Genomic DNA, 27,100 nt, shown 5'->3' on the forward strand with positions numbered 1-27,100 from the left:
CCTTTCTCATTCTCAAGAAGATCAACCCAGTGTCCATGCGTCTTCGCCTACCTCGGACATGGAAGATCCACCCAGTATTCCATGTCTCGCAACTGAAACCTTACCGTCCTGATCTCTTTCATAGGCAGTTGCCCTGTCCCCCTCCTTTGTTGGTTGACAATGTGCCTGAATACGAAGTGCAGGAGGTCTGTGACTCTCGATTTTTCCATGGGCGCCTCCAATACCTTATTCATTGGAAGGGGTACCCTTTGAGTGAGTGTTCCTGGGAGGATGCCTCTTCAGTCCATGCTCCTCTTTTAATCCGCCGCTTTTTTCGGCTCTTCCCTCACAAACCCGGGGCCTCGGGGAGGGGGCATACTGTTACACCGCAGCGCTCGCTGCGGCCGCGGGCTCAGGTTGCCGCGGCGCGGCACGTTAATTTTGCCGCGGCCGACGCCCGGGCCGCGGTAGACGCCGAGGCAGACACCCAGGTCGCGGGGGTCGCCGCGGCTCCGGCGAGGGCCATAAAGGCTCCAGGGAGCCGGTCTGGGGGTCACGGCGCTCGCCGCTCCCCCTTTTTCAAGTTCTGCCTTAAAGGCAGACGCGGCAGAGCCTGAAACCCCGAGGGGGTTTCAGGCATGGCCGCACACAGCGCATTATGCGCTTAACATTTATTTCTCTTGCATGTATTCACCTGCCCACCACCACTTACCGATGTTCCTAGGACAAACCGAACCCTTACACTGGGGGTTCTTTATACTTGCCTTTTTTCTCTTCCCAGCATGCTTACCACTTCCTCTCTACCCAGCATGCATTGTCTAACACACATACCTAATTCATTACTGTTTTCTTTTCCCCAATCCAAGATGGCGGTGTTCTACTTCCTGTTTCCTGTTTCCTGTCCAGGGGTATTTAAGGGGATTCCAACTGCCTGTTCATTGCGTTGCAACACTCCTTGGTGATAGCCACGCTCCTATTTGATATCCTTCTGCGAATCCTGTCTGTTCCTGATTTGCTTTGTTTTCCTGCCTTCCTGAACTGCGGTCCTAATACCCTGGTGTCCTCCTTTCGTTTCAGGGAGTTCCTGTGGAGGTTTTTTACCCTACTGGGGTTTTTCCTCTGGGACTCCTTCTGGAGGGCACGGACTGTAGTGGTTCGCTCATACCAAACAGCACCGTGGCTACCGGAAGGGGTCGCCCCTACCTCGGCCAGAGCAGAACCCGTCGGAACAAGGACCGTTCCCCTACGCCTCTCCGCTGCGAGGGTAAGACCGTTGAGAACCGCGACAGGCCTGGTTTGTAGTGGGTACCTTGGGTACTTACACCTTATACCAGGTCCAGTTATCACTTATTAGTGAAATGTAGTAGTGTTCTAGCAGCTTAGGCTGATAGAGATAGCTATAGCAGAGCAGCTTAGGCTGACCAAGGAGACATTCAAAGCTCCTGCAATACCACATATAGTTACACAGTACTTCTACACAAGTAAAGACAATACTCAGTGAAACCAAAACTAAGGTAGTTTATTTCGGTGACACAGTACCAAAGATCTCTTAGAGGCAATATTCATTCTGGAGGTAAGTATATACACAATATATACACTAGACACCAAAATAAGGTAACTAATTAGACATAGGATAGTGCAAACAATAGGAAATGCTATAGAATGCAATGGGAGGAAATAGGCCTATGGGCAACACAAACCATATTCTAAAAAAGTGGAATGCGAATCACAAATTCCCCCCAGACACGTGTAAGAATACAGTAAAGGTAAGTAAATTAACCCACCCCAGAGCACTTAAAAGCAGGAGTAAAGTACTGCAAGTTTCCTTAGGACACACTACACCTTGTGATATGGATTATTGCAGTAACCAACCAAGTCTGCAAACAACAACTGCTGGATTCCTGTACCTGAAGACCTGCAAAAGAAGGGGACCAAGTACAGAAGTCGAAAGAAGTTCCAGGAAGCACAGGAGCCCCTGCTAACCTAGAAGAGGGTGCAAAATAAGAGTCCCCGGTTAGTTGAAGAATGCAGGAATACACTCTAGGAAGATGCCAGCGGGTTCGTGCATGATGCAAAGGATGTCCCACGATGTGAAGATGGATGCATACGTGATTTTGTTGAGCCACCAACAGCCCTTGGTTACGACAAAGTTGCGTTTTGCGTCAAAATGGCGCTGGCTAGACCCAGGAGGGACCTGGGGGCCACAACTCTGTGTGAGGAGGAAGAGGGGGGTTCTCAGCACTTTAGAGAGCCCTCAGGATGCCAGGCAGCACCCACGGAAGTCCCAGGACACGGGACAAAGGTTGGTGCAGCACTGCAAAGAAGGATCCCATGCCGCCGAAGGTCAACTCAGTGCTGGGGACCTGGGCCAGGCTGTGCATAAAGGAATTTTGCAAATAGTGCACAGGGGCTTCAGGAGGTGAAGAAGACACGTTGCACATGGGTACCGTCGCTCTCGGGGAAGGCAAGGTCTCACCTCCTCCAAATTGCATCAGCAGGACCTCAGGACAGTCTGTGTTGATGGGGTCCACCCTCTGTGTTTCTAGGAGCACACTCGTCGCTGTGAGAGGAGTCAAGGAGTACCGGTCGTCGACTTGAAAGGTGCCTGCGTGAGCAGGGGAGTGACTCCGTCACCCCATGGGAGATTTCTTTGGTTCTTCTGGTGCAGGATAAAGACAGGGAGTCCTCAGAACGTGCACACCGTGGAAACTGTTGCAGTTGCTGGCTGGAACTGACATTGCAGAAGAAAAGTATCCCTTGTGGATACTTTATTGCTGTTACAGCGGTTCCTGGAGCAGGCTGCGGTTGATCCGAGGTCAGAGGATAAAGTAGAAGTTGCGGAGGATTCCTGCTAGAAACTTGCAAGTAGAATCTGAAGAGAACCCACAGGAGAGACCCTAAGTAGCCCGGAGAGGGAGATTGGCTACCTTTTCAGGTAAGGACATTATCAGGAGGGGTCTGTGATGTCACCTGCTGGCACTGGCCACTTAGAGACCTCCAGAGTTCCCCCACACCTTGCAAAGCAAGATTACTGAAGTCTAGGATACACTGGAAGAGCTCGGGGCACCACCCCTAGGGTGGTGATGGACAGGGGAGTAGTTACTCCCCTTTCCTTTGTCCAGTTTCACGCCAGAGCAGGGGATAAGGGGTCCCTGAACCGGTGTAGACTGGGTTATGCAAGGAGGGCACCATCTGTACCCTTCAAAGCATTTCCAGAGGCGGGGGGAGGATGCCCCTCCTCAGCCTGTAACACCTATTTCCAAAGGGAGAGAGTGTAACCCCCTGTTCTCAGAGGAAATGCTTTGTTCTGCCTTCCTGGGACTGAGCTGCTAAGACCCCAGGAGGGCAGAACCCTGTCTGTGAGGGGGCAGCAGCTGTAGCTGCAGTGCAAGCCACAGAGAGCTGGTTTGGCAGTGCGGGGGGGCATGGTGGAGCCCCCAGGATGCATGGAATTGGCTCCCCACTGCCAGTTTTGGAATGGGGGGACAATTCCATGATTTTAGACACCTTACATTCCCATATTTGGAGTTACGATTGTGAAGCTACATATAGGTATTGACCTATATGTAATGCACGCGTGTAATGGCGTCCCCGCCCTCACAATGTTTTGAGAAATGCCCTGAACTATGTGGGGGCACTTTTGCTAGTGCAAGGGTGCCCTCACACTTAGTAACTTTGCACCTAACTTTCAGCAAGTGAAGGTTAGACATATAGGTGTCTTATAAGTTACTTAAGTGCAGTGAAAATGGCTGTGAAATAATGTGTGCACTATTTCGTGCAGGTTTCAATGGCAGGTCTGTGGAAGGGTTTGTCTGAGCTCCTTATTGGGGGGATCAAAAGAAATGCTGCAGCCCATAAGGATCTCCTGGAACCCCAATGCCCTGGGTACCTAGGTACCATATACTAGGGACTTATAAGGGGAGGGTCCAGTGTGCCAATTGAAATTGGTAAATGAAGTCACTAGCCTACAGTGACAAATTTAAAAGCAGAGAGAGCATAAGCACTGAGGTTCTGGTTAGCAGAGACTCAGTGACACAGTCAAGCACTACTGACAACACATAGATTAGGCCACAAACTATGAGCACTGGTGTCCTGGCTAGCAGGACCCCAGTGAGACAGGCAAACACACTGCTAAAATAGGTTTTTATCTATGAGCACTGGGGTCCTGGCTAGCAGGTTCCCAGTGACACAGTAAAAACACAGTGACACACAGTCACAAACAGGCCAAAGGTGGGGGTAACCATGCTAGAAAGATGCTACTTTCTCACACCCCTCACCTGCAAACCCCCCACTATTGGAAGGCTTGCCTGTTCAGGCAAATTGATAACTCACTGTTCCCCCAAAGGGGAAGGGGAATGAAGTCAGACTTTTACTCATTTCCACACTGTCCCACATCCTCAGTGAAGCACTTGTTTTGAGGGGTAAATATATTGCTAGAGAACTCTGAGATTTCGGTGTCTGCAGTATCTCCGACTGCTTCCTGTGTCTATTAATGGGGAGGCATTTTTGTGTCGTTAGCTTGCCTGCCCTAAATACATTTCTTTTAATGTGAATAAATGAGGTAATAGATCACCGACTGCAGGCAGAGGATCACAGTGTTTGTGAGAATATTTGCAAGAAAATTCTATTAGGGGCTAGGCCTATAAGAGGTGCAGTCTGTAAGATGTTTGTCGAATTTTGGGATTAGGGAAATGATCGACTCTGACATTCGGGGGTGTCACCTTCCCCCCTTGGATAAGTTCTTGATTAAGTCTGTGAAAGAACGACTTATGTCTTTTAGAATTTCTTCTTTTATTATTGGCTTTCCAATGTATCCATTTATATTGCTGATAGTTTTGGTAGGTAGATTTATTCACTCTAAATTTGTGTTTTTTTAAACTAGGCTTGGATTGCTTCCCCCAGCATAGAGGCAATCATAGAATTCATGGAAGCAGTTGGGTTTGTCATCCTTCTCTCCTTGTAAATCACCCTCTTCATCTTATATCTCCTAAGAGTGGCTTTTCACTTGTTGAGCTCAAAGCGTTTTGGCCAGAGGTTTACCAGATTTGTTACCCAATTTGTATAACCATTTGTCTGCTTTGTCTAGGAGAAAGTTCACTCTATTTTGAGACTCCCTATTTGTCCTCAAACCATTGCAATCTTCTTCAGTAATTTTTGTGACTGCCTGTTTCTGCATTTTTTTCTAATTCAGTGAGCTCATTTCTAAGCTATCAAGAGGTCTCTTATCTTTTTAAGGTGAACTTCCTCTGCTGTGACTTTCCCCTCAAAATATATTTTAATGCTTTTCACAGACTTGACCTCTCCAGTATACTTTTGTTGGATATCTTCTGAAATGCCTTGCATTCTGTTAGTTAGGGCTACTGGGCTCTTTAGCAAGACATCATTGAGGCACCATTGCACCCCCTGCTTTCACACTGTAATATCTGAATGATCGATTGTGCATGTCAGTGGTACATAGTCCAATGAATTTATGAGACCTCAAGTCTTCTCTTAGAGGGTATGGAGCAGCCATATATCTATACGATATAATTTATATGAGTGAGGCTCCTCTGTGCTGCTGAATAGTGGTTGTACTCTCATCTACTAAACCCATCGCTTCAAGATGTGCATTGCTCACTACTGAAATGACAATGGGATATTCGTTTTATTCTATTGCTCCATTAATAAATATATTTATCCACCGCTCTTACAGCTGGTCCTGTCACCTGTGCCATTATTGCTTGGGTTATTTAATTCAGGAATTGTTCCTGGCCTTGTTTGTGGATATATATGGAGACAGTTTGTTAGGGACTTATACTGCATGTGCCCATTATCACTAACCATTTACCCATTTTATCCTCTCGGCGTCCCTATGTTTTGAAAGGACGTTTTTGGTTTATGAAGGTTCCCACACCAGCTGTTATATTCTGTCCCTCTTTCAGTTATCTTTCTTGACTTTCTCCACTAGGCCCTCATTTACCCTAGATTACCACATCTAACTTTAACTGTCTAGTTGAACATCTTACAGTTAGCTGAACAATACTTGTCTGAAGAGTATCCTTTCGATAAAATCGTTCCTTTTCTCAGTTAATCATTTTTATGATACACCTCAGCTGAACAATGAATATTATCAAATAGGTCACATGGGGTTCTCTCTGGGCATCTTCATTGATAGTCATAGGAACTGAATAGTCCTGCACAGATGTGGGGATTTTATAGCACTTTGCCATAGTATAACTTGAGTGTAGATGTTCGCCTTTCTTCAGAAAGGTCTACAGAATCACTTAGGGGGGGAAACATTATGCAGCCAATAGGAACAGGCTACAATGTGTGTGTAATTTAAAGCTAATTGCTTAAATCTCTTTCACAAACCGTTGTAAAAGTAAAGAGATGAAGAATAGTAGGACAGTGTAGTCCCATGGGCTGTCATTATATTATATTTTGTGTGTATGTATATATATATATATATGACTTTAACAGTAGAAAACTACAAAATGGCTACCTAAGTTCTAAAGGAAAAATAAAGCAACACTACTCAAATATATAAACTCCTTGAATTATATGGGATACCAAATATGCACATGTACAAAAAATAATTGTAATGTTCACCATTCAAAATATGATACAATAACAAAAAAAGTACAAAAGTTCATAGGCTAATGATGTAACAGACGCATGTCTGGGTCACAGACGTCACCTTCTATTAAAACCTGCATTCATACCAACAGTTACACTCACACCACACGCACTATCATACCATACACAAAATCCTCTCAAGGAAAAATATGGTTGGGATGATGTCACTACTGACCCATCCAGCTTATATACAGTTTTTCCACAAATATCATTGAAGGCATATATTTGAATTTAGTAGCATCATATCTAATAGAGACTTCTAGTTGCAGATTCCTTACCTTAGAATTTCCCCACAGCATCAGTCAAGAACCAGAGATTTTTCTCAAGCCGTACCCGTGTATACCCCGGCGTGCCGTTAGTTGGCGTCTGTCAACTCCATGTTCGTCAGATATGACGTCGCAGGTCATATATAGGTGGCACGCTGTCGTTTGTTTTTTGTTTTTTGCGCCAGACTACGCGCCGATCTGAAGAAGAGCTACCCAGCAGTCACTTTTTGACTGGCTTTTTTTACTTTTGTTGAATCTTTTTTTGACCTCCTTGTGTGTTGAGTAAGTCGACACGGAAAACCGTCTTGAAGCCATGCGACTCCTGTCAACAGGATGATATCCGTGACGAATCCGCACCCTCGATGGAGTGCAACCACGACCCGAAGTTGTGTTCCGAGTGCCGGGCCATGAAACCAAATGCTTTGAGGGAGTGTGCCATAAAGCTTATGGCGGCTCGGCGCTCAGCTCTGCTTCACTCCCAGTCTCTTTTGCGGGGAATGCCACGATACCATTCACGGAATCCAGACTGTAGCTCGTCCAGTTCAAAATCGTTGTGACGTTTGGGTAAGCATAAGAAGAAGTCGAAGAAGAGCAAACGTTCTTTGACTTCACCCCGTCGGTCAGCTGATGCGATGTGGTGAAAGGAGCATTGTCACTCTAGGCCTCCATTCTCTGAGCCCACTTCTAGGGTGGCTCCACACCTTCCAGAGTTTCCAGGAGCCGGAGCCACTCCTGCCTAACTTTGTAAGTTCTATGAGGCCATGTGCCCCATATTTTGGAAGTCCAAACCTGCTGGAGCTCCTTTGGGGCCTGCAAGGTCTGCAGGGGCCCCCTCGAGCTTCACACTGGCGGCTTCGGTCTCAGCTCTGGAGGGAACCCAGGGGTCTGCTTCTGGATCCAAACCGGCATCTGTCCCTGACCCTGGTGCAGACCTAGACGTTGCCCCGGGCCCACGGTTGCCATCTATCCCATACTGATAGCCGACTCGGACACGTAGCCGGATCAGCATCGCTCAATGCCAATTCCGACTTCGTCTGGGACCTTGCTCCCCAAGTTGGACCTTGGCCCTTATTCTTATGGGTACGGTGAGAGTATGGAGGGGTTGCCGACCCCTTTAGAATAGCAGTTTGAGGATCCTATGGACTTGGGTAAAGCCAGTGGCCCAGACACCCCCCCCGACGCTGACATGGTTTCTCCCCCCTACCTTGGCTACTGAGGAGGGGGTGTTCTACTCAATAGTGGTGAGGAGAGCTGCCGAGGTCGTGGACCTCAGGCTGCCTTCGGTGGCTGTCTGGACCAACCTCCTGACTGTGGTGCGTCAGCCTGGGGCTTCTTCCTCAGAATCCCCATTGCCCTTCAATGAGGCCCTCATTGATGTCCTGCTGGGGACTTGGTCCAGACCTAGCAGATGGGCTCCTGTAAATAGGACAATCGCCCAATGCCATAGGTCTATGCCTAACAACCCAAAATTCCTGACCCAACACCCCACCCCTGAGAGCTCAGTTAGCCAAGCCTCTGCTTCCTCAGGCCCGCATTCCCTTTTGCACCTCCAAATAGGGAATGCAAAAGACTGGACCAGCTTGAAAAGAAAATGTTTTCTTCCACCAATCTGGCATGGCGGCCGTAAACAGCGCATTCCTTTTGGGCCATTACTCCCATACCTTATGGGACATGATTGCGCAGGTGAGCCACAGGTCCCGAAAGAGGTCCGTGCCATTCTCACCCGGGAAACATCACTTACAACGTGGTAAATGCAACAAGATGCAGTTACCATGATGTCTTTACAACACATGTGTTTACCACGCATGACTTTAGTATGAATATACCTTTACCACGCATGAAGGTTTAAAGTACAAGTAAGTATTAAATAGGTTGAGTGATTTATATAGATATATATATATGAGAGAGATACAGTGTTTAGGATGGGTAATGGTTATTGGTGGTAAATGCATTTGTAAGTTTAACGGTGGGTATGGGATTTGGGGTGGTAAGAGCATTTTTTGTTTTTAGGGTGGGTATGGGAGTTGGGGTGGTAAGAGCATTTTTAGTTTTTTAGCGTGGGAATGGGTTTTGGGGTGGTAAGGGCATTTTTAGGTTTTAGAGTGGGTATGGGTTTTTGGGTGATAAGGGTATTTTTGTATTTTAGGGTGGGTATGGGATTTTGGGTGGTAAGGGCTTTTTTGTATTTTAGGGCGGGTAAGGGTTTTTGCGTAGTAAGGGGTGTTTAGGTTTTAGGGTGGGGTATGGGTGTTAGGGTGGTAAGGTCATTTTTAGGTTTTAGGGTAAGTAAGAGTTTTTGGGTAGAAAGGTAGGTGTGTGTGTATATATATATATATATATATATATATATTTTTTTTTTTAAATGTATGTTATACTTACCTCTACTTTTTACCATGCATATGCCTTTACAACAAATTTTTGGTGGTAAAGACATGCCTGGTATAAGCATATGTGTGGTAAAAACATTTAGTGGGAAGTGCATACGTGGTAATGACCATGCATTGTACTTACTGTGTTGTAAAGGCATGCATTGTAAGTGCATGTGTTGTTCCATCATACATCCTTCCCTCTCAAGCTGTTGCTGACGGAAGATGCAGTTAAGTTCACAATCAGATGTGGGCTGGATATGACCGACTCATTGGGCAGATCAGTTTAGTCGACAATGGCCTTGAGGCGCACCGCCCCTGGATGAGGACATCTGGCTTTTTGGGGAATGTCCAAGCTGCACTCATGGATATGTCCTTCAATGGCACCCTTCTCTTTGAAGACAAAGCAGACTCGGTGCTCGATCGCTTTAGGGAGTCCCGGGCTGTGGCTCGGTCCTTGGGCCTCGCAAATGCCCCTTGCCCCCCGGTCTGCTTTTCGCCCCTTTCGGGGCTACGGAAGGGGCACCCAACCACGCCCCTTCCCGTCGTGCCACACCTGCTGCCCAGCCTCTGCATGGCCAGGGACGTGGGATCCAATGTCCGCTGGCTCCCTTATCCATGAGGTACGCCCAGTCCACCACCCTTGACCACCTCCCCTCCCCTACTGTCGTCCCCCCCCCACCCCACCCCCGCTGCAGCCTCCAAACATTCCTAGACTGACGCTTCCCCATCACGGACCAGTTGGAGGCAGGATCCTCCATCATCTCCGCAAGGAGGTTAACCTCTCTCTTGGCCAAGAGAGCCATAGAGAGGTCCCTGTGCCAGAAGTAGGTTGTGGTTGTTATTCCTGCTTCTTTCTGGTACCCAAAAAGGATAAGGGCCTTTGCCCTATGGTAAACCTCTGGTCCCTCAATCTCTTCCTCAAAAAAGAGGTTCTGGATGCTCACGCTGGCTCAGGTCCTATCTGCTCTCGACCCAGGAGACTGTCTGCCTGCCCACATTCATAGTAAGTCACAAGCGTTTTCCATTCTCGCCTTTGACCTCACCAGCACCCATCAGGTGTTCACCAAAGTGATGGGGGTGGTCGCAGCTCAATTGCGCAGGGTAAGGGTTTCAGTCTTCCCTTAACTTGGTGACTGACTGCTAAAGGCGGGCTCGCCCCAGACTGTCGTCTCCCACCTCTATACTATGGCGAACCTCCTGCATTCACTAGGGTTCACTATAAACGTGCCAAAGTCATACCTGACTCCTTCTCAAAGGCTTCCTTTCTTCAGAGAAGTTCTGGAAACAGTGCAGTTTCAGCCTTATCCTACAGAGTGGCAAGTCCAGGATATCCAGACTATGAAGCTGATGTTTCAGCCTCTATCCTGTATTTCGGTGAGAATGACTGAGGCTGCTGGGCCTCATGGCCACCTGCATCCTGCTGGTGACACATTCCAGATGGCATATGCAGTCTCTGCAGTGGGACCAGAGGGCGCAGCACCAGGGTAATTTCTTCGACATGCTCCAGATCTCAGAGGGAACTGCGCAAGTTCTGCAGTGGTAGCTTTTGAACCACAATTGGATCAGAGGCAGGTCTCTCTCCCTTCCCCAACCAGATCTTAGAGTAGTGACAGATGTGTCACTCCTGGTATGGGGCGGCCACATGGGAGAGGCAGAGATCAGAGGCATCTGTTCTCCTGCGGAGTCTGGGCTAAATATCAATCTTTTAGAGCTCATAGTGATCAGGCTAACATTGAAGGCATTCCTTCTCTCTCTCAAAAGGAAAGTAGTGCAGGTGTTCATGGACAAGACCACCACCATGTGTTACTGCAACAAACAGGGCGGGGTGGGGTCATGGACCCTCTGTCAGAAGCTCTGCGCCTCTGGACATGGCTGGCCATCAGGCCATATCCCTGGTGGTTCAACATCTGGCGGGTTGTCTGAACTCCAAAGCAGACCAACTCAGCCATCAATGCCTCGTCAATTCCAAATTGCGTCTCCAACTGAAGTTGGCGCAAGGTCTCTTTCAGCAGTGGGGAGTGGCTTGGTTAGATCTGTTCGCCTCCGCTGAGAACGCACAGTGCCAGCTGTTTTGCGCATTGGAGTCTCCAAGGTGGCACTCGCTCTGCAACGCTTTTCGTCTCGAGTAGAACCTAGGCCTCCTGTACGCCTTTCCACCAATACCACGTCTGTCCAGTAGTCTCAAGAAGATCAAGAATGAATGGGCACAAGTCATTCTTTTGGCTCCAGACAGGGCATGAAGAGTATGGTATTCCGAATGTTTGAGCATGCCCATCGATCCTCCACTCTTCGGAGGATCTTCTGTTGCAGCAGCAGAGGACGGTTCTCCAACTAACCTGTCCAGTCTCCGTCTCCTTGTGTGGAGATTGAGCGGCAGCAGTTGATGGGGTTTGACCTTCCGCCTGAAGTCTGCAATTTTATCTTGGCAGCTAGGCATCCCTCCACCAAAACGGTATACGCCTCTCGATGAAAGAAAATTGTTTCATGGTGCACAGAGAAGTCTGTTGATCCCCACTCTGCACCTCTATTTGTTCTTTCCTAAGCCCAGCAGGGCTCGGTTCTAGGCACCCTCAAGGGTTACTTATCTGCTATTTCAGCTTTCCTCAAATTACCTGCCCAAGTCTTTAATTCTCCCACTTTTGGAAGATTTCTAAAGGGTCTTACCCATTTGTTTTCACCTTCTCTGTTCATAATGCAACAATGGTTTTTGAACTTAGTTCTTGCTTTTCTGATGCATGATCCTTTTGAACCACTTCACAACTACCTATTTCTCCTTCTTACTCTTAAGACAGCCTTCCTTGTAGCCATCACTTCTGCCTGCAGAGTGAGTGAGCTTCAGGCTCTTTCTTCGAAGCCACCTCTCATTTTCATCCATCCTGACAAGGTGGTGCTTCATCCTAGGGCTTCCTTTCTACCTAAAGTGGTCGCACCCTTTCATGTAGGCTAATCCACCACCTTGGCTACTATTTACGTGCCCCCACATCCTTCTAAGGAAGAGGGGAGACTCTACCGCCTCTCCCCAGAAAGAGCATTGGTGTTCTGCCTTGATCGTACTAAAGAGTCTCAGATGGATGATCAACTTTGTGGGATATGTGGGTGCAAAGAAAGGTGGGGCAGCGCAGAAAAGAACCATCTCCAGATGGGTTGTTCTCTGCATTAAAATGTGCTACGCACTGGATAATAAGCAACCGCCGGAGAGTTTGTGTGTTCACTTCACCAGAGTAACAGTTGCAACCACTGCATTAGCAAGCAGAGTTCCAGTCCTGGATATCTGTTGGGCAGCAACGTGGGCTTCTCTGCAATGTTCACTAAACACTACTGCCTGGACACTCGGGTCTTTAGAGATAGGTATTTTGCCCATTCGGTCCTGCAGGATTTTCCTAGTGTGACCTTGGTTCACACACTCAGCACAGAGGATGGTATTGCTTGGGTAGCTATTCTAAGATGGGGAATCTGTAGAAGTCTCTATCAGATGAATAAGTTACTTACCTGCGGTAACAAATTATCTTGTAGAGATATATTCTAGTTGCAGATTCCTTACTGACTCACCCATCCTCCCCGCTCTGCAAACTGATTTCTAGGGACAGGGAATTCCCTTTCAGGGCCTTAGTTCTGGTGCACCGGGTCACTGTTTTTCAGGGCTCAGCTCTTCTGGCATGGAAAGTTGTGACAAGGAACTGATGTTGGCACGCTGATGTGCGTACCTATATACGACCCGCAACATCATATCAGGCGAGCACAACGCCAACAATGGACGCAGAGTTGACTGACACCACCTGACAGGGCTCAGGGATACTGCTTGAGAAAAATCTCTGTATCCAGACTGACTCCTGGGGGAAATTCTAAGGTAAGGAATCTGCAATTAGAATATGTCTCTACCAGATAATTCATTACATAAGGTAAGTAACTTGTTCATTCTTGGAGAGAAACAGCATTGCAATAATTGGAAATCCACGATCAACAAGAGGTCATCAGATAACATTACATCATGAGCTTAAATTCGACAGTTCAGGTGAGTATAATAAAGATTTCTTCCATACCTTGTATAGTGCTGACATGCATTTCGGTGGGACCGCCCAGCAGGAGCTACCTCCTTCAGGACACTGGAATTAAATAAGGGGGGGATGTCAAAAACCAGAAACGAGCTAATAAATGAAAATATGTTTAGCAATATGTGAATATAAAGAATGTGGTTATTGCTGATATTTAATCTTACATGTGCCTATAGAAGCTCCCATGAGAAAGTCAACCTAATAAAAATGATGGCATTACCAACATAGGGAAGAAAGTGTGTACTGTAAAGAGAAAATAGAAAAAGACCTTCACCTCACACTACATACCCGACTAGTGGGACTGCTCCCTGCAAACATTCCAGGTCCAAGGTGCTGCCGCAACTCTGGTCTCAAACAGAGTACTAAAACAAATGAGGGGGGGGGGCAATACAAGAAAGCAAACCAATAAACATACAGCTAATAGAGACACAAGAAGTCCATACTAAATGCTACGAAGATACATACCCTATAGTTGGCAGAGAATAGCCCAGATCATGGCTATAAGAAATGACTCCAATGCTGATGACAAGAGGTATGTGTATAGTCCTGCACATAAGCATCCTGAAGGAAAGAAAAAAAAGAGAAGATATATCTTAATACAGGCAGAGAGTATACCACCACACTAAACAAAGACTAATTCCCCCAATGTCACCCTACAGCCACTGGATAAAATATGCTTGCTGCGCGGGGCCTAAATCTGTTTAGACCAACAACTGCCAGAAGTTATGGGGGTGGCAAAATCTTCCCTTCTTAAGCCCCTCACTCATAATGGCACCCTCAAGATGCAACAATTTTAAATCTGTGAGGCTGACAAATGACCAGAATTACGGGGAGGGGAAAATGGGGAGCAAGGTACCTGCCTGTCTAAAACACCTCACTCATTATGGTGCCCGCATGATGTATCCTTATCTGGCAACTTCAAACTAAGTAAAGATCGATACACACCGGCTTACTCAACCACGATAGCACGAAAACGCACTGGAAACGTGGTACACATTAAATGCCATGTCATATCATCACGTGACATACCATGACCCAGATAATCTGAATAGAAAGGGGACTAGACCGAATGTTACAATAGGATCGAGCTACCACGCCTGGGAGAGCACCCAACTAAGCAATACTCCAAGGGGTACTGGGCACAAGACTCACCCTGCTCAGATGGAGAAAAAACAAGCATGAAAACGCGGCCACCATCTTGGAAAGGAGGGGTATTTCCCTCCAGGGTTTTGTGTGCCGAAGCACCTAATAAACCAAGGAACATTAATATTAACAAGAAAAAATAGGGGAAACTAAGGAGGGGGGCCCTTCCTGAAGGATCCAGAGGTTCAGTGGAAGAACAAAAGGGGACAATAGACAAACAACATAATAAAAGGAACACACAAACCAAAACAAATTAAAGAAAGATCTATGCCTCTAGAACAGGAGTCTCCAGACAAAAGTCCCTAAGATAAGTGCCTAGATTCTCCATTCAACAAGTGGTCACAATAAACATACTTGATCCAAAATAAAAGTTCAAAATGAGGGATCAACATGCATGCAAAATAAAGTATGAAGCTAGGGAAAAAAGACCTTGTCACTGAGAAGTAAAGCAAACAGAAGCCCAGAGGCCGGTAAACCGAAGCAAGTACCGGAAACAGGAACAGATAAGGATACTCTAATCTTTAAAAGAAAAATACAGAGACTCATCATACCACATTCTCCCAGGGAATTATCTTATTCAGTCCCTTGTTGTGTGTCTTAAAGGTGTAAATCCAGAGTACTTCCCTTATTCTTCTCTCAAGGGTATAAATCCAGAATACTTCCCTTATTCTTCTTTTTTGTATCTAGTTCTCAGGTAGATTAGATCCTTTCCAAAATTATTCATTTGAATTGCTTTTCTGTATGGTTCTTCTCTATTCAGTGGAGAACCAAAGGAGCTCCCCCTCTCTGATTAGGTATGGCTGATTTCTGTTCACTATATTGCTATATAAACTCACACTAGTTTCACCAGTACATCCTAGCCCGCAAGGACACAGGATAAGGTAGATGGCATTGCTTGGCCTGCAGTTTGTCACAGTGGTCAGCTTGACCGTTTTGCTTCCTAAGATAAACTCATTGGACACAATGGCGTCCTCGTAGGCATGGCAAGTGCCCATCTGTGGTTTACTTTAATTGGGTTATATCCTGTGATGGGTCTGTGGCTCTCATATACTGACTCTGCAAAGCAAGATCTAATTAGCATGTTCCTCAGGTTACGATTCCTTCTAAAGCTAAATATAGGCCTCTCCAAATGATCGTCAGAGCTGACATTGAAAATATCCCAATGTGCATAGATAATCTGTCTCATCCTGTTATCAGATTGGAGTGTTATATCACGCACACCAGCATGTCTTTCTGTTGCTGTTTCCTAGTTTCAAACATACAGTCCCTGTTCTAGTATCTTGCTCTCTTAAGGGACTCCTTAATCAATCTCTCATGGTACCGCAATTACGTAGTTTAAGTTTCAGAACTTCAGCATATTGTAGGAATTCTCTAATGTTGGTACAATTGCAGTGCAACCTTAGAAACTGACTAAATGGGATGCCTTGTTTTTGGCATCTGAGATGATAGCTATTGAAGTGAAAAAGAGTATTCCGAGCTGTCGGTTTGGTGTATATAAAGAAACAAACAGGCAGTTATCCTTGTGTTTTAGCGCTATATCCAAAAATTGTACCTGGTCGCTGCTATATTTAACAATACATTTCAGGTTGCATAAATAGAGCAAGGATAGGAACTCCTTCAAAAGATCCTCGCCACCTTGCCATACAAAGAATGTCTTTGATGAATCTGGGCCATTGCTTTACACTTTCAGAAGAAGGGGCACCTTCATTATAGATATCTCTTTTCAAATTCTCCCACATACAGGTTCGCTACAGTAGGACCACTAGTGGCTACCATGCTTACTCCTTTTATTTGGTGATGGAGGTCCTTATCAAATTAACATAAATTCTCATAGAGAACAGTTTCCAGACATTACAGAATTAATTCATGTTGTGGTGTCTCACTACACTCTCTGAAAATCTCCCTGACTGTGGATAATGCTTGTTGCTGGGGAATGTTCTTATACAATGCCTCAATATCTAGCGTCACCAAGATTTCCCTTTGAGGATTGAAATCTAGACTTTCTATTTTGTCAATCATGTGCCTACTGTCCTTGACAGAGGAGGGCAATTCATACACCAAAGGTTTAAAAAAAATCCATATATTTGAAGAGTGGTTCACTGGCCGCTCTGATAGTAGACACAATGGGGCGGAGGAGAGGATCCTTTGCATCTTTGAGTCTTTGGGACCCCATAAATTACCAGGAAACTAGTAGGTGTCTGGTTAAGAAACTCAGATTCCTTCTTACATATAGTGGCCTGCTGAAAGACCTCCTTGCTAATGGTTTGTATTCCTTGGCTTAGTTTCTTCTCTGGATCCCTTAAGACTTTCTGGTAATGCTCTGTAGCATGTAGCATGGATTTCAGTTTAGACGTATACATATGTGTGTCCATGAGCACAATCCTGCCCCCTTTATCAAATGACTTAACTGTGATCTGCAAATCTTCACTCAGTTTTGAGTTCCAAATTCTCTTCTTTGGACAAGTTATATGGAGGTTTAAGTACATACCTAGTCATTCTCTTGGTTTTCCTAAAGATCGCCTTTTCAAAAATGTCCCCCTCAGGGCCTAATCTATCTAACGATGGTATAAAGGTAGAGGGGGTCGTGAGTCCCGACACGTTCTCTTCAACTGAATCCGATAAAGCCATATAGTATTTTTTTTTTATCTGATCCTGTGAAAGAATGCAAACAGATCTTTAGTAGGCTGTGAGTTTAAAACAGCACCTTCGCTTTAAGGACTCGGGGACCACCAGGATACCATCATGCCCAGCAAGTGGCAGTTGCTTCAGTACTTCTTTCTGGCTCCTGGTGACAGTCTACTCTCCTTTGTCACCAATATTGCTGCCAGACTCCCCTTTCTCCTCGGCCACCACCTACTCCTCCCCAACACCATCACTGCTACTTTCACAGCCTCCACTTCTGGCACCTCATCCACCAACACCAATTCCCTCTCCACCCGTGGAGGTCACCTCTTCCAAGGGATAGCGTTTCACCACAGAGATTGTGTTCAAGGACACGCCATCATTCACACCATTCCAGAAGCCACAGATCCCAGCATCTTCATCACCATCACTCTTCAAGATTGTGATCAAGATCACGCACAAGATCCAGACATCATTCATATTACTGTACTTCCACTTCTACAGGAGGATATTCACCAGCACTGTCAGACTCTTCCCCTCCCGCAAAGCTTTCCCGTGGATGATATCACCACCTTCCAAGAGTTCCTGGTGAGAACAACTGCGAATCTCAGCATACTAATGCCTGTCGGATACCTTTCACGTCAGTTATATTTGAGACACTTTACCATGGCTCTGCTACACGATCTGTCCTCCCATTGGTGCCGGACCTCCTAGAACCAGCATTTGATCTATTCCTGACTCCATCCTCAGCCAAGTCTGTTCCATCCAGGCCGCAGAAGAAATATAGATGATCTGAGCAGGATCCTCTTTCTTTGCTCCAACCCACCTCCAGACTCTGTGATCGTGTTAGCCAAGAAACAACACACCTTCGTCTCTGTACCACCTGACATGGAGAATAAGAAGGTGGACTCAATAGGCTGTGAAGTATGCAGTTCAGCTGCAACAATTATGAAATCAGCAAGTGCATCTGCTCTTCTGGGAAGACATGATAGAGCTTTATAAGACTCCATTCATATGTTTGCTGATGATCTTCCCATAGAATGACGTGAATATTTCCTAGAGGTCGTCAATCAAGGAATGATGGTCTCCAATCAGATCATTTGTGCCGCAGCTGACTCCCCCTTGCTAATGGCACATGAATACTCTCATGGAGTGTCTTTGTCCAGGCACTCCTGGTTTAGACTTGCAGCCCTCAAGAATGAGTCTCAACAAAGAATCATCAACCTGCCAGACTCAGGATCTACACCTTTTGGCAGCCTCACATATGATGGGATGGCTTAGATGAAATACGAAGTGGAAACCCTCAAGGCGGTTGGCCTAGAAAAGCAGAAAGAACAGAATCAGCCTTACAAGCCCTACCAGCTGCATTTTTACTCCTAGAGGGTTTTAACCGGTTGTTTGACAGAACCACACATGCAATTACCACTCATGCCTTTACATCGCCATCATTACAACGCATGCATCATTATTACACAGCCTTTACCACGAAAACCACTACCATCCATATGCCTTTACCACAATTCTCTTCCATATACGTTCATCTAGCAGCTCTTACTGCCTACAGAAAAGGTCCTTGACAAACCTCTTTTTTCAAAATCCCAGTCATAAAAGACTTCTTAGAGGGTTTAAAAAAGATTTTTCCTCCCATAAGGCGTCCATCTCCATCTTGGGAGCTCAATATAGTACTTTCACGCCTCCTCATGCATGCTTCTTTTGAGCCCATTCACAAATCCTCATTGCAGTACCTCTTGTGGAAAACTGCTTTCCTCGTAGCCATCACATCAGCACGTGGCGTTAGTGAAATCCAGGTATTATGTGTTCATGACCCCTACACCTCTTTCCATTCCAGTAAGATAGCGATGAGGACTCCTCTGAAATTCCTTCTAAAAGTGATTTCCGATTTTCACATCAATCAGACAATTTCCTTACAAACCTTCTTTCAGCATCTTTTCACACTGGCTGAAAGAATGATCCATTCCCTTGACGTGAGAAGAGTATTAAAGTATCACATAGACAAAACACAAGACTTACAAAGGTCGGACCAACTGTTTTTATAAACGACGGTCCTGTCCGCTCAGGCCTTGCTACTTCCAAACAATCCACCCCCAGATGGATAGTGTCCTGCATTCTTTTATGCTACCCAAAAACCAGCACGACTTTATCAGAAAGAACAAACGCACATTCTACTAGGGGCAAAGTGCCTACTACGGTGTTAATGAGACATGTTCCTATAGCTAAAATTCGCAAAGCAGCTACATGGCGATCTGTTCACACACCTTCACCAAGCATTATTGCGTGGACTCGGACGCTAGAACAGTTGCTAAAATAGGAGTGGCCTCCTTCAGAAATGTATTTGCTGAAACGGCTAGTTTAGTCGTTTCTCTGTCTTTTCCACCATCCCTGGTGGGGATGGGCTTGCTACTCCATTCAGTGCTTATGACTATCAAAGATGATCCCCTAAAAAGAGAGAAGGAATGGTTTCTTACCTGTAATCCCTGTTCTCTCTTAGGAAACTCTCCATTGAAGTCATAAGCAACCCTTCCGCCTCCCCAGTGGAGATGACAGAGGCGGTAACAGGACCTACCTAATATACACACATCTCGTCATAAAGAACTGAAGCAACTGCCACCTGCTGGGCATGATGGTATAATGGGGGTCCCTGGGTCCTTAACGGGGCAGGCACTGTTTTAAACTCACATGATGACAACCTATGGGGCTACACTGTCCTACTATCCTTGATCTCTTTATTTTTACAAAAAGGGTTTGTGAAAGAGATTCAAGCTGTTAGCATTTATACTATGTCAGGAGTGGGGAAAGGCTTTTGTCATTTTACAGCTTGGCAAGAATGGCACTGGGTTAATCCTAGGCTTAAATATTTTGTTGTACAAATGGCAAAAGACTGTTGCTTTCTAGCTCGGCGTGGATGGCATCGTGCCAATCCTATGCTTAATAGCTTTGCTAGAAAGACAGACATTTTAGGTGAGCAAATCTAGAGTGGCGCTGGTGTTGCAGGGTGCTCCTTACTGGAGCTTCTCCCCACCTAAACTTAGGAACTACCCAGAGTTTTCTTTTCTGTTTTGCATAGTTTATGCATCACTCTAACCCTGAAAGGGTGTTGTTTTGATGTATATAAAATGGGTTTTGTGACCCGTTTTTAAGTACAGTCTGAAGAATTTGGTCATTGTAACCTGTTCCTATAAGCCGCATAATGTTTTCTTTTAAGTGATTCTGCAGCCCTTCCCAAAGAAAAGCAAACATCTACATTTAAGAAGTGATACTATGGAAAAGTGCTCCAGGATCCCTGCACGTGGGCGGGACTATTTAGTGTTTATGCTTCAATGGAGATTCCCCTAAAAGAGAACTGGGATTACAGATTAAGAAATCATTCCTTCTTTCTAATATTTTTCCTGCTTTAAAGATAAATTTAGCAATACGCAGTACTGACATTTTTAATTCCTATCGTTTATAGGATGCTGATTCTTCTTATTTTACTACGAAGGCAAAAGCTTCATAATGGATTTCACTGGCCGATACATCATATGAACTGATAACTGCAAGAGAAACCGAGCATCTGAATCACAATAAAGGTCCTGTTTCTTGTTGGCGGCAACCTTTTTCCCCAGCCAAACTATGAAACTCAAAATCAAGTCAACAGGAAATCAAGAGGGACTTGTTATCACTGTATTAAAAATCATTATTGCCATGTCATTTTGTTTCTTTAAATCAGTGTTCTAATTTCCAATTCTACATAGGCTTCGATTTTGATTACAGTGTGTATGTACCAACCCCTAAATGTAGTTACGGACCAATTGAAAATATGAGTTGTAGACTTTTACTGTGTGGTTTCTGCTGCCAAAAGCAGCCAAAATCTCCTTGTGAAACACCATGTTAAAAATGCAGGAATCAGCATGGAGACACTGATTTCTATGTTAATCGCCAAATACCTTTATACCCCTTTATTTCCCTGCCCCCAGAATTACAGAGATCCTCCGTAAAAATACATCCTGTTTGGAAGTTACATGGTTTATACTGTGCCACTTTAATAAAGGCTTTTGTCATCTTGAAAGGTTTTATCATGGATAGCGCTCTGTATAGAGTAGAAAGAGTAACTGTTTTTGCATAAATCTGTCTATTAAAGTATGCCATGTGATTTTTGCAATGTGAGCTTATATTCAATATTATATGTTTAATATCAGTCTGCCAAAATATTATACCACCTATGTCCGCTACCAGCGTATCATCATGGTAAATAGACGTGGAGTTAAGTTCCTTGGACTACCTACTGGTAATGGAGATCATGCTGAAACTTCTCTTCTCTTCCTTGTGCCATTCATAAACTATGAACTGTTTCCACCCCAGAGACAGTCAACAGAAAGTCTTAAGGGGAATAAGTGCTCCACCCTTCCTAGCAGGAGAGAAAAGGACCCCTTCCACAAACACTTCTTGATAGTTACAAGCAATAATTATATCCATGGCCACCGCTCCCAGGGAAGGAGTCTGAGATATAGGCCTTGGACACGAGACTAAAGATTCAGCGTAATCAAGATTACCAGAAAGTAATCTGAGCATTACCACTTCAGTTCTGTTCCATATCCCATTCATAAACTGTGAGAACATAGAAGGTAATAATGTGAATTGATAGAAAACACAACCAGAATTAATGCTTCACCCAAGAGTTTAACAATGAACATAAGCATACCAGCTGCTTCTAACAAAGCAGACCAACATTAGCTCCAGGCTCTTCCTCCTGGTATCTGATAGGTTTAATGAATGCTATGAATGCTTCCAGGGAACCAGAAGTACCTGCCTTGAGAACATCAGTAATTGAAACACCACAAGCAGCTGTCCAAAAAGCAGACATGCTTTTCGCAGAACATGGAAGAATCGAAGAAGGAAAGGACACACCAGACAACTCATTTGACAGAGATTGCTGGTCAAAACTCTTTACTAAGTGTAGTCACTGAGAGTTTATCGCTTCTGACAATACTAAATGTTATTAAACCGATGCAGCAGAATGCAAATGCAAACAGCCCTTCCCACATCTAAAGACTACACAGCAACCTCATATGAAGGGGTGGGAGAAGGACATAAATATGAAGACAAAAGACCTGATGTAAATGAAAGTCTAAAAGTACTTTGGGTACAAAAGATATTGTCGGAAAAGTAGCCCTTCAGGTGGACATTGAAGAATAAGCTGATGATAAAGCAAAGCCCTAATTTACCTCATTCTGCTAGTTGAAGAAAAGGCTACTTGGAACACAACCTTTGCAGAGAAAAACTTCGGTGAGGCTGCCTCCAAAGGCTCAGTAGAAGGAGACTGAAGAACTTGAGCACTAGAGGAAGGTCCCAAGAAGAAATAATGTCTTCCTCTAGTTCTGTAAAAGAAAAGAATCCTGAGAAGGAAGGAGACAAAGTGAGGCTGATAAATCACCCCAAAGGGAAACACAGGCTAAAAACACCAGCTAGTTGAAATACAGAGGAAGAAATCACCATGCACAATCAGACCCTTCCTGCAGAAAGCCCAGAAACCTTAGAAGGTCTCATGGAAAGGGTTCAAGGTCTATAGCAATACACGATTTAATAGATGGCCCCTTTAACTAATTGTAAGAGTCTTAGCCGGAAGGTGTGGTGGACTGTGTAATAGATGGTGCTACGTTAGAAGAAACCCCCAAGCCACAAAGTCCTATTGTTTCATTTAATAAACTGTCAGGTTTAGACATAGAGATGGCACATGGTAGAAAGGCCAGTGGAGGCGGGAGTGAAACACATGGGAAGATCCACTCTGAGTAAGCTACCACCTAATGAAAAAGTAGAAACTAAGCTTCACTGGGCCAAGCTGGTGCAACCAAGATCACTTGAGCCCTCTCCCTCTAGATTTTGTACAGGAGCCTGTGAAGCAAAAGGAGGGTTGCATGGAGAAGTCTGTTGTGATGAAGTTGTGGCATCTAGGTGTTTTGCGTTGGAATCCTTAATTGTGGAAAAGAACAGAGGGAGTGGGGTGTTAAGGGAGTCTGCAAAGAGATCCACTACTCACACCCTGAAACTGAAATAGATTTTCATGAAGTTCCCCACCTGTGAGGGATGGGAATATTCTGCTCAAAGCCCACTCTCACATTGGTTCCCCCTTGGAATATAACTGTTTACTGAGTGGAGAAGAGCTTCCTCCCACACACAAATCTGATGAGCAGCAAAAGCCACAGAATATGACGAAACAACCCATGATAATGTGAATATCACTTTACTACTTGATTGACCCTTCTTATTAGAGCTGCTGGCCATTCCACTCCTGTTGCAAAGTGCTGCAAGACTTTCAGTGTTTCTGTTTTTTCCTGCCAGTTTGAGGACTGGTTGACTCTGTTCTTGTCCATAGACTCTGGCATGAGCCTCACTTCCTTGGGCAGATTCTGTGCTGACATCCACCACTAGAGCAAGATACATTTTTGGGTACTGAGATTAGAATGTACAGGTTGAGAGAGGCAGCAAGCCAGTGGAGCAAAATGAAGCAAAGAAGAAAATAAACTTGGCTAGGGACTTCTTGTGGACTCTTGTCCAATTTCTGCCAATAGACTATAGAAGCTGATGCAACTATGTGCCCTTGCACCTTCAACCACAAGCGAGCCTGAACAGACAACCAAACTAACAGGCTGAAGACTGGTTGGAAGCTTCAGGTTCAAATGATAAGAAAGGAAAACCTCTGCAGCAGATGAATTAAAGAGGCCACCAAGGAATTATATATGCAGGCTGGCTAAAGCTGGGATTTTGTCTCAAGACCAGGAGGCTAACATGTAATATTCTTTATTTCTCACTACATACAGCAGCCACTTTGAAGAATATAGTACTTAATTGAAGATGCCAAAACAAAGGGCCTGATTTATGAAAAGTTAGTACACTCTTTGTATCATTTTGTGACGCAAAAGCAGCACAAACTTAAAAAATATTCTTATATTTTGTAAGTTTTTGCTGCTTTTGCGTAAAAAAATGATGCGAAGGGGCGCTAACTTTTCATAAATCGGGCCCATAAAGTCTTGAACACCCACCCATCTTCGACCTTTTTTGCTGCTCTCCGCTGCAGATATAATTCCTTATTTGCCAAGAGTTAGACGTGTATGTGAATTCCTGTAAAATGTAGATAAGTGTGGTGTTTTGGGGCTTTTGATTGGAAGGTTAGCATTTACATGATTTCGATGAGTTTGAAGTTAAGATTTTATCTAATGTTGATTTCTGTTTAAGGTTCACTTTCTAGTCTGTCATTTGGTTGAAGGGAGAGGTGCATTGTGGGTGTTTTGAAGCAATGCAGAGTTTTGTTCAAGGTACTTTTGTGTTTCCATGTGGCGTGGAGTGGTTTCGTAGATAGATAAAAGGCAGGTTTTGTCTGAATCTACACGAGTGATTTAATTTAGGCTTTACTGTTGACATCGGTGCATGCAGAATCTTGTGCTGTGGCTGGGAGAGAAGCAAAAAGAACGATGGATTACACCCAGATCTGTGACTGGGTTGAATGTTTGATTTGTTCAGCATTCTATACATCTTCTGTTCTTGCAAGTGGGGCTGGAAGAGAGGCACGTGATTCTCACACAAGTAATGAGACTTGTCCTTTTCGCTTCCATAGACATATGTATTACTTCATACACGGGCAGCCATTTATATGATTGGGTTGAATTCTATTCACTTTTAGTGGATATTCGTTTTGACTGGTTGGTTTTGAGCCCGTACTTGACGGTTATGTTTTTAGTGACAAGATTTCTGAGTGATGAAATTTTGCCAGTGGTTCTATAATGAACGGATATTCGTTTTGACTGGTTGGTTTCGTGCTCGTACTTGACGGTTATGTTTTTGGTGACAAGATTTCTGAGTGATAACACTTTGCCAATGGTTCTATAATGAATGGATATTTGGTGTAAACTGTTTTTAGAGTAGATTTATAGATACATTTTGGTATATGCATGGAAAAGGGATCATGATGTTCAGGTGAGTTTGATGCAGGTTAGAATTGGTGAAGGTATTGAGAAAATAACATCTGAAATAAGTAATAGAAAATAGAATAAGGAAGAGGTATTGTTGGTGTCTAAAAGTTTGGGTTCAGAAAAAGAGCATTTTTAGTCTGCTGGCAAGACTGATACACATGACAGGAAAGGGGGTAGTCTTGCGTATGAGGAAGTACATTCATTTGAATGTAGTTGAAGCTAAGAAAAGGAGGTCAGCTTGTGGTTTCTGTGATCACACAGACTATGGTAGTGCTGAGGGCACACAAGAGGGGCAGACAAAAGGCACAGGAATATATAGAGAAGCAATAGTAAAGTGTGCAGACATTCCGTGGTACAATGCAATGAATCCCCTGCAGTGCAGAGGTTGAAATACATTGTTCATCAGAATTTCAGATTTTGATTTTGTTGCACATAATTTAAATACTTTAGAGAGAAAATATGTTAAGAAAGAGAATAAAGAACAGGGTCCTGATATTTTAACTGATCTTCTGGTTAAATGCATGTATGATCCCATTTCAATGGATGTAGTTGGTGATTAATTGTCTGATTTATTTAAGAAAGGACTGTCATTTAGGACAATCAATGTGCATAGATTGGCTATCACTGGAGGTCATGATTTAGTGATTGGTTTATCGGTAGGGCAGGTTGTGTTGGTAAGAAGACTTATGATTTCCAGTCTTCCTGTGCCTAGGTATAATTTGATCCAGGATGTTTCTAGAGTTTTTAGGTTTTTTTTTTAAAGGGAGATGAGATACATTCTTTAGTGTTTAATAATCATTTTTATAATACAAGTTAACTACGTTGTTGTTTGGTTTCTTTTATAAGAGTTTCAGAGGTGAGATCTTTTGGATATTTCTAATAGATTTTATACACTGATAGGTATATATTTTTTTGACTAGCATTACAAAGGCAAATTTCCCAACTATCTTTTATCCTTATTTCAATGAGAGTGAGAAGTTGTGTGTGCTGCGTGTTCTGACGTTCTATGAAGAAAGACCTACAAATGTGAGACATCAGGGTGTTAATCATCATCATCATCATTTAACTTTATTTCGGTGAGTAAAAACAAACCATTAAAGTACAATACACAACAAACAAACAAAGGACTTCTAAAAGCACGGAGGTAAAAAAAAATAAGTAAAAGTACAGTTAAAAAGGGGCAAGACAGGTTTTTAAAGAACAAACAAGAAATAGCAGTCAGATAAACATCACTTAATATAGTGAAAGGCAATACTCAAAAATGAAAATAATTTCAAGAATCAGCACTAATTAAAAATATAATACACCAATATCTGAATACTGTGGAGCAATCACACATCCAATTTGATAAATATAAATAGATAAGTCTAAAAATTAGTTCCCCACGCTTGCTCCTTGAAATTGCTGAACTCGGATATCATAATAATATAAGAATTTTCCCCCCATTAAAAAGACTGTCTGGGTGGATGATTTTCATTTTAAAATTCTCACAACATAAAATAAGGGAACAGTTCCATAGGTCTATAAATAATCCATAAGGAATCAAGCCAAGATCCATGTCCTGTACAGAGAAAAGCTACGATCATACATCCAAGTCGGAAAAATATACATAAATAGGACTAAACAATAACTACTCCATTTTATCCCTTAAACTTGCTAATCTCAACCTCCAGATAGACTTGAGGAAACTTGCCACTGGTAGAGCTATCTTGACGGATGGGTCGCTTTTTAAAATTCTCTCAACATGGAGACAGGATCTAGCTCCTAATTGTTTAAAAAGCGGAATAAGCCAAAGTGCTCTTTGTTTGTGATATGCTTGACAGTGGAAGAAAACGTGTGAAACAGTTTCTACATCTTTACAACCCACCGGGCAACCTTTAGATCTATTAGTTGAACTGGACCATTTGTATGTAAGGCAGCACAGGGGGAGGGACCCAATCCTAAACCTGATAAGGAGGGCACGAGCAAATGGAGATAACTTTGCATCCAAAAAGGGCTCAAATTCATAATGGCATTTGACAAGTAAAAAATTGTCAGACATGGACAATGGAATCGAACCAGCAAATTGTCCAAATTGAACATTATGCCAA

At 44.1% G+C, this 27,100-nt stretch overlaps 1 protein-coding gene across 1 annotated transcript in view; it reads left to right on the plus strand.

Annotated features, from left to right (window-relative positions):
* DHRS7 (dehydrogenase/reductase 7) overlaps window positions 1–21,201 on the plus strand; it is a 298,966-nt gene extending 277,765 nt beyond the window's left edge. The window contains exon 7 of the mRNA XM_069207421.1: window positions 20,516–21,201. Within this exon, the coding sequence (XP_069063522.1) occupies window positions 20,516–20,560 (45 nt within the window). The 3' untranslated portion in view covers window positions 20,561–21,201. The remainder of the gene's footprint in view (window positions 1–20,515) is intronic.
* The last annotated feature ends 5,899 nt before the right edge of the window (window positions 21,202–27,100 follow it).

Source organism: Pleurodeles waltl, chromosome 9, assembly GCF_031143425.1.
Source record: "Pleurodeles waltl isolate 20211129_DDA chromosome 9, aPleWal1.hap1.20221129, whole genome shotgun sequence".
In the NCBI taxonomy this organism is placed as follows: Eukaryota; Metazoa; Chordata; class Amphibia; order Caudata; family Salamandridae; genus Pleurodeles; species Pleurodeles waltl.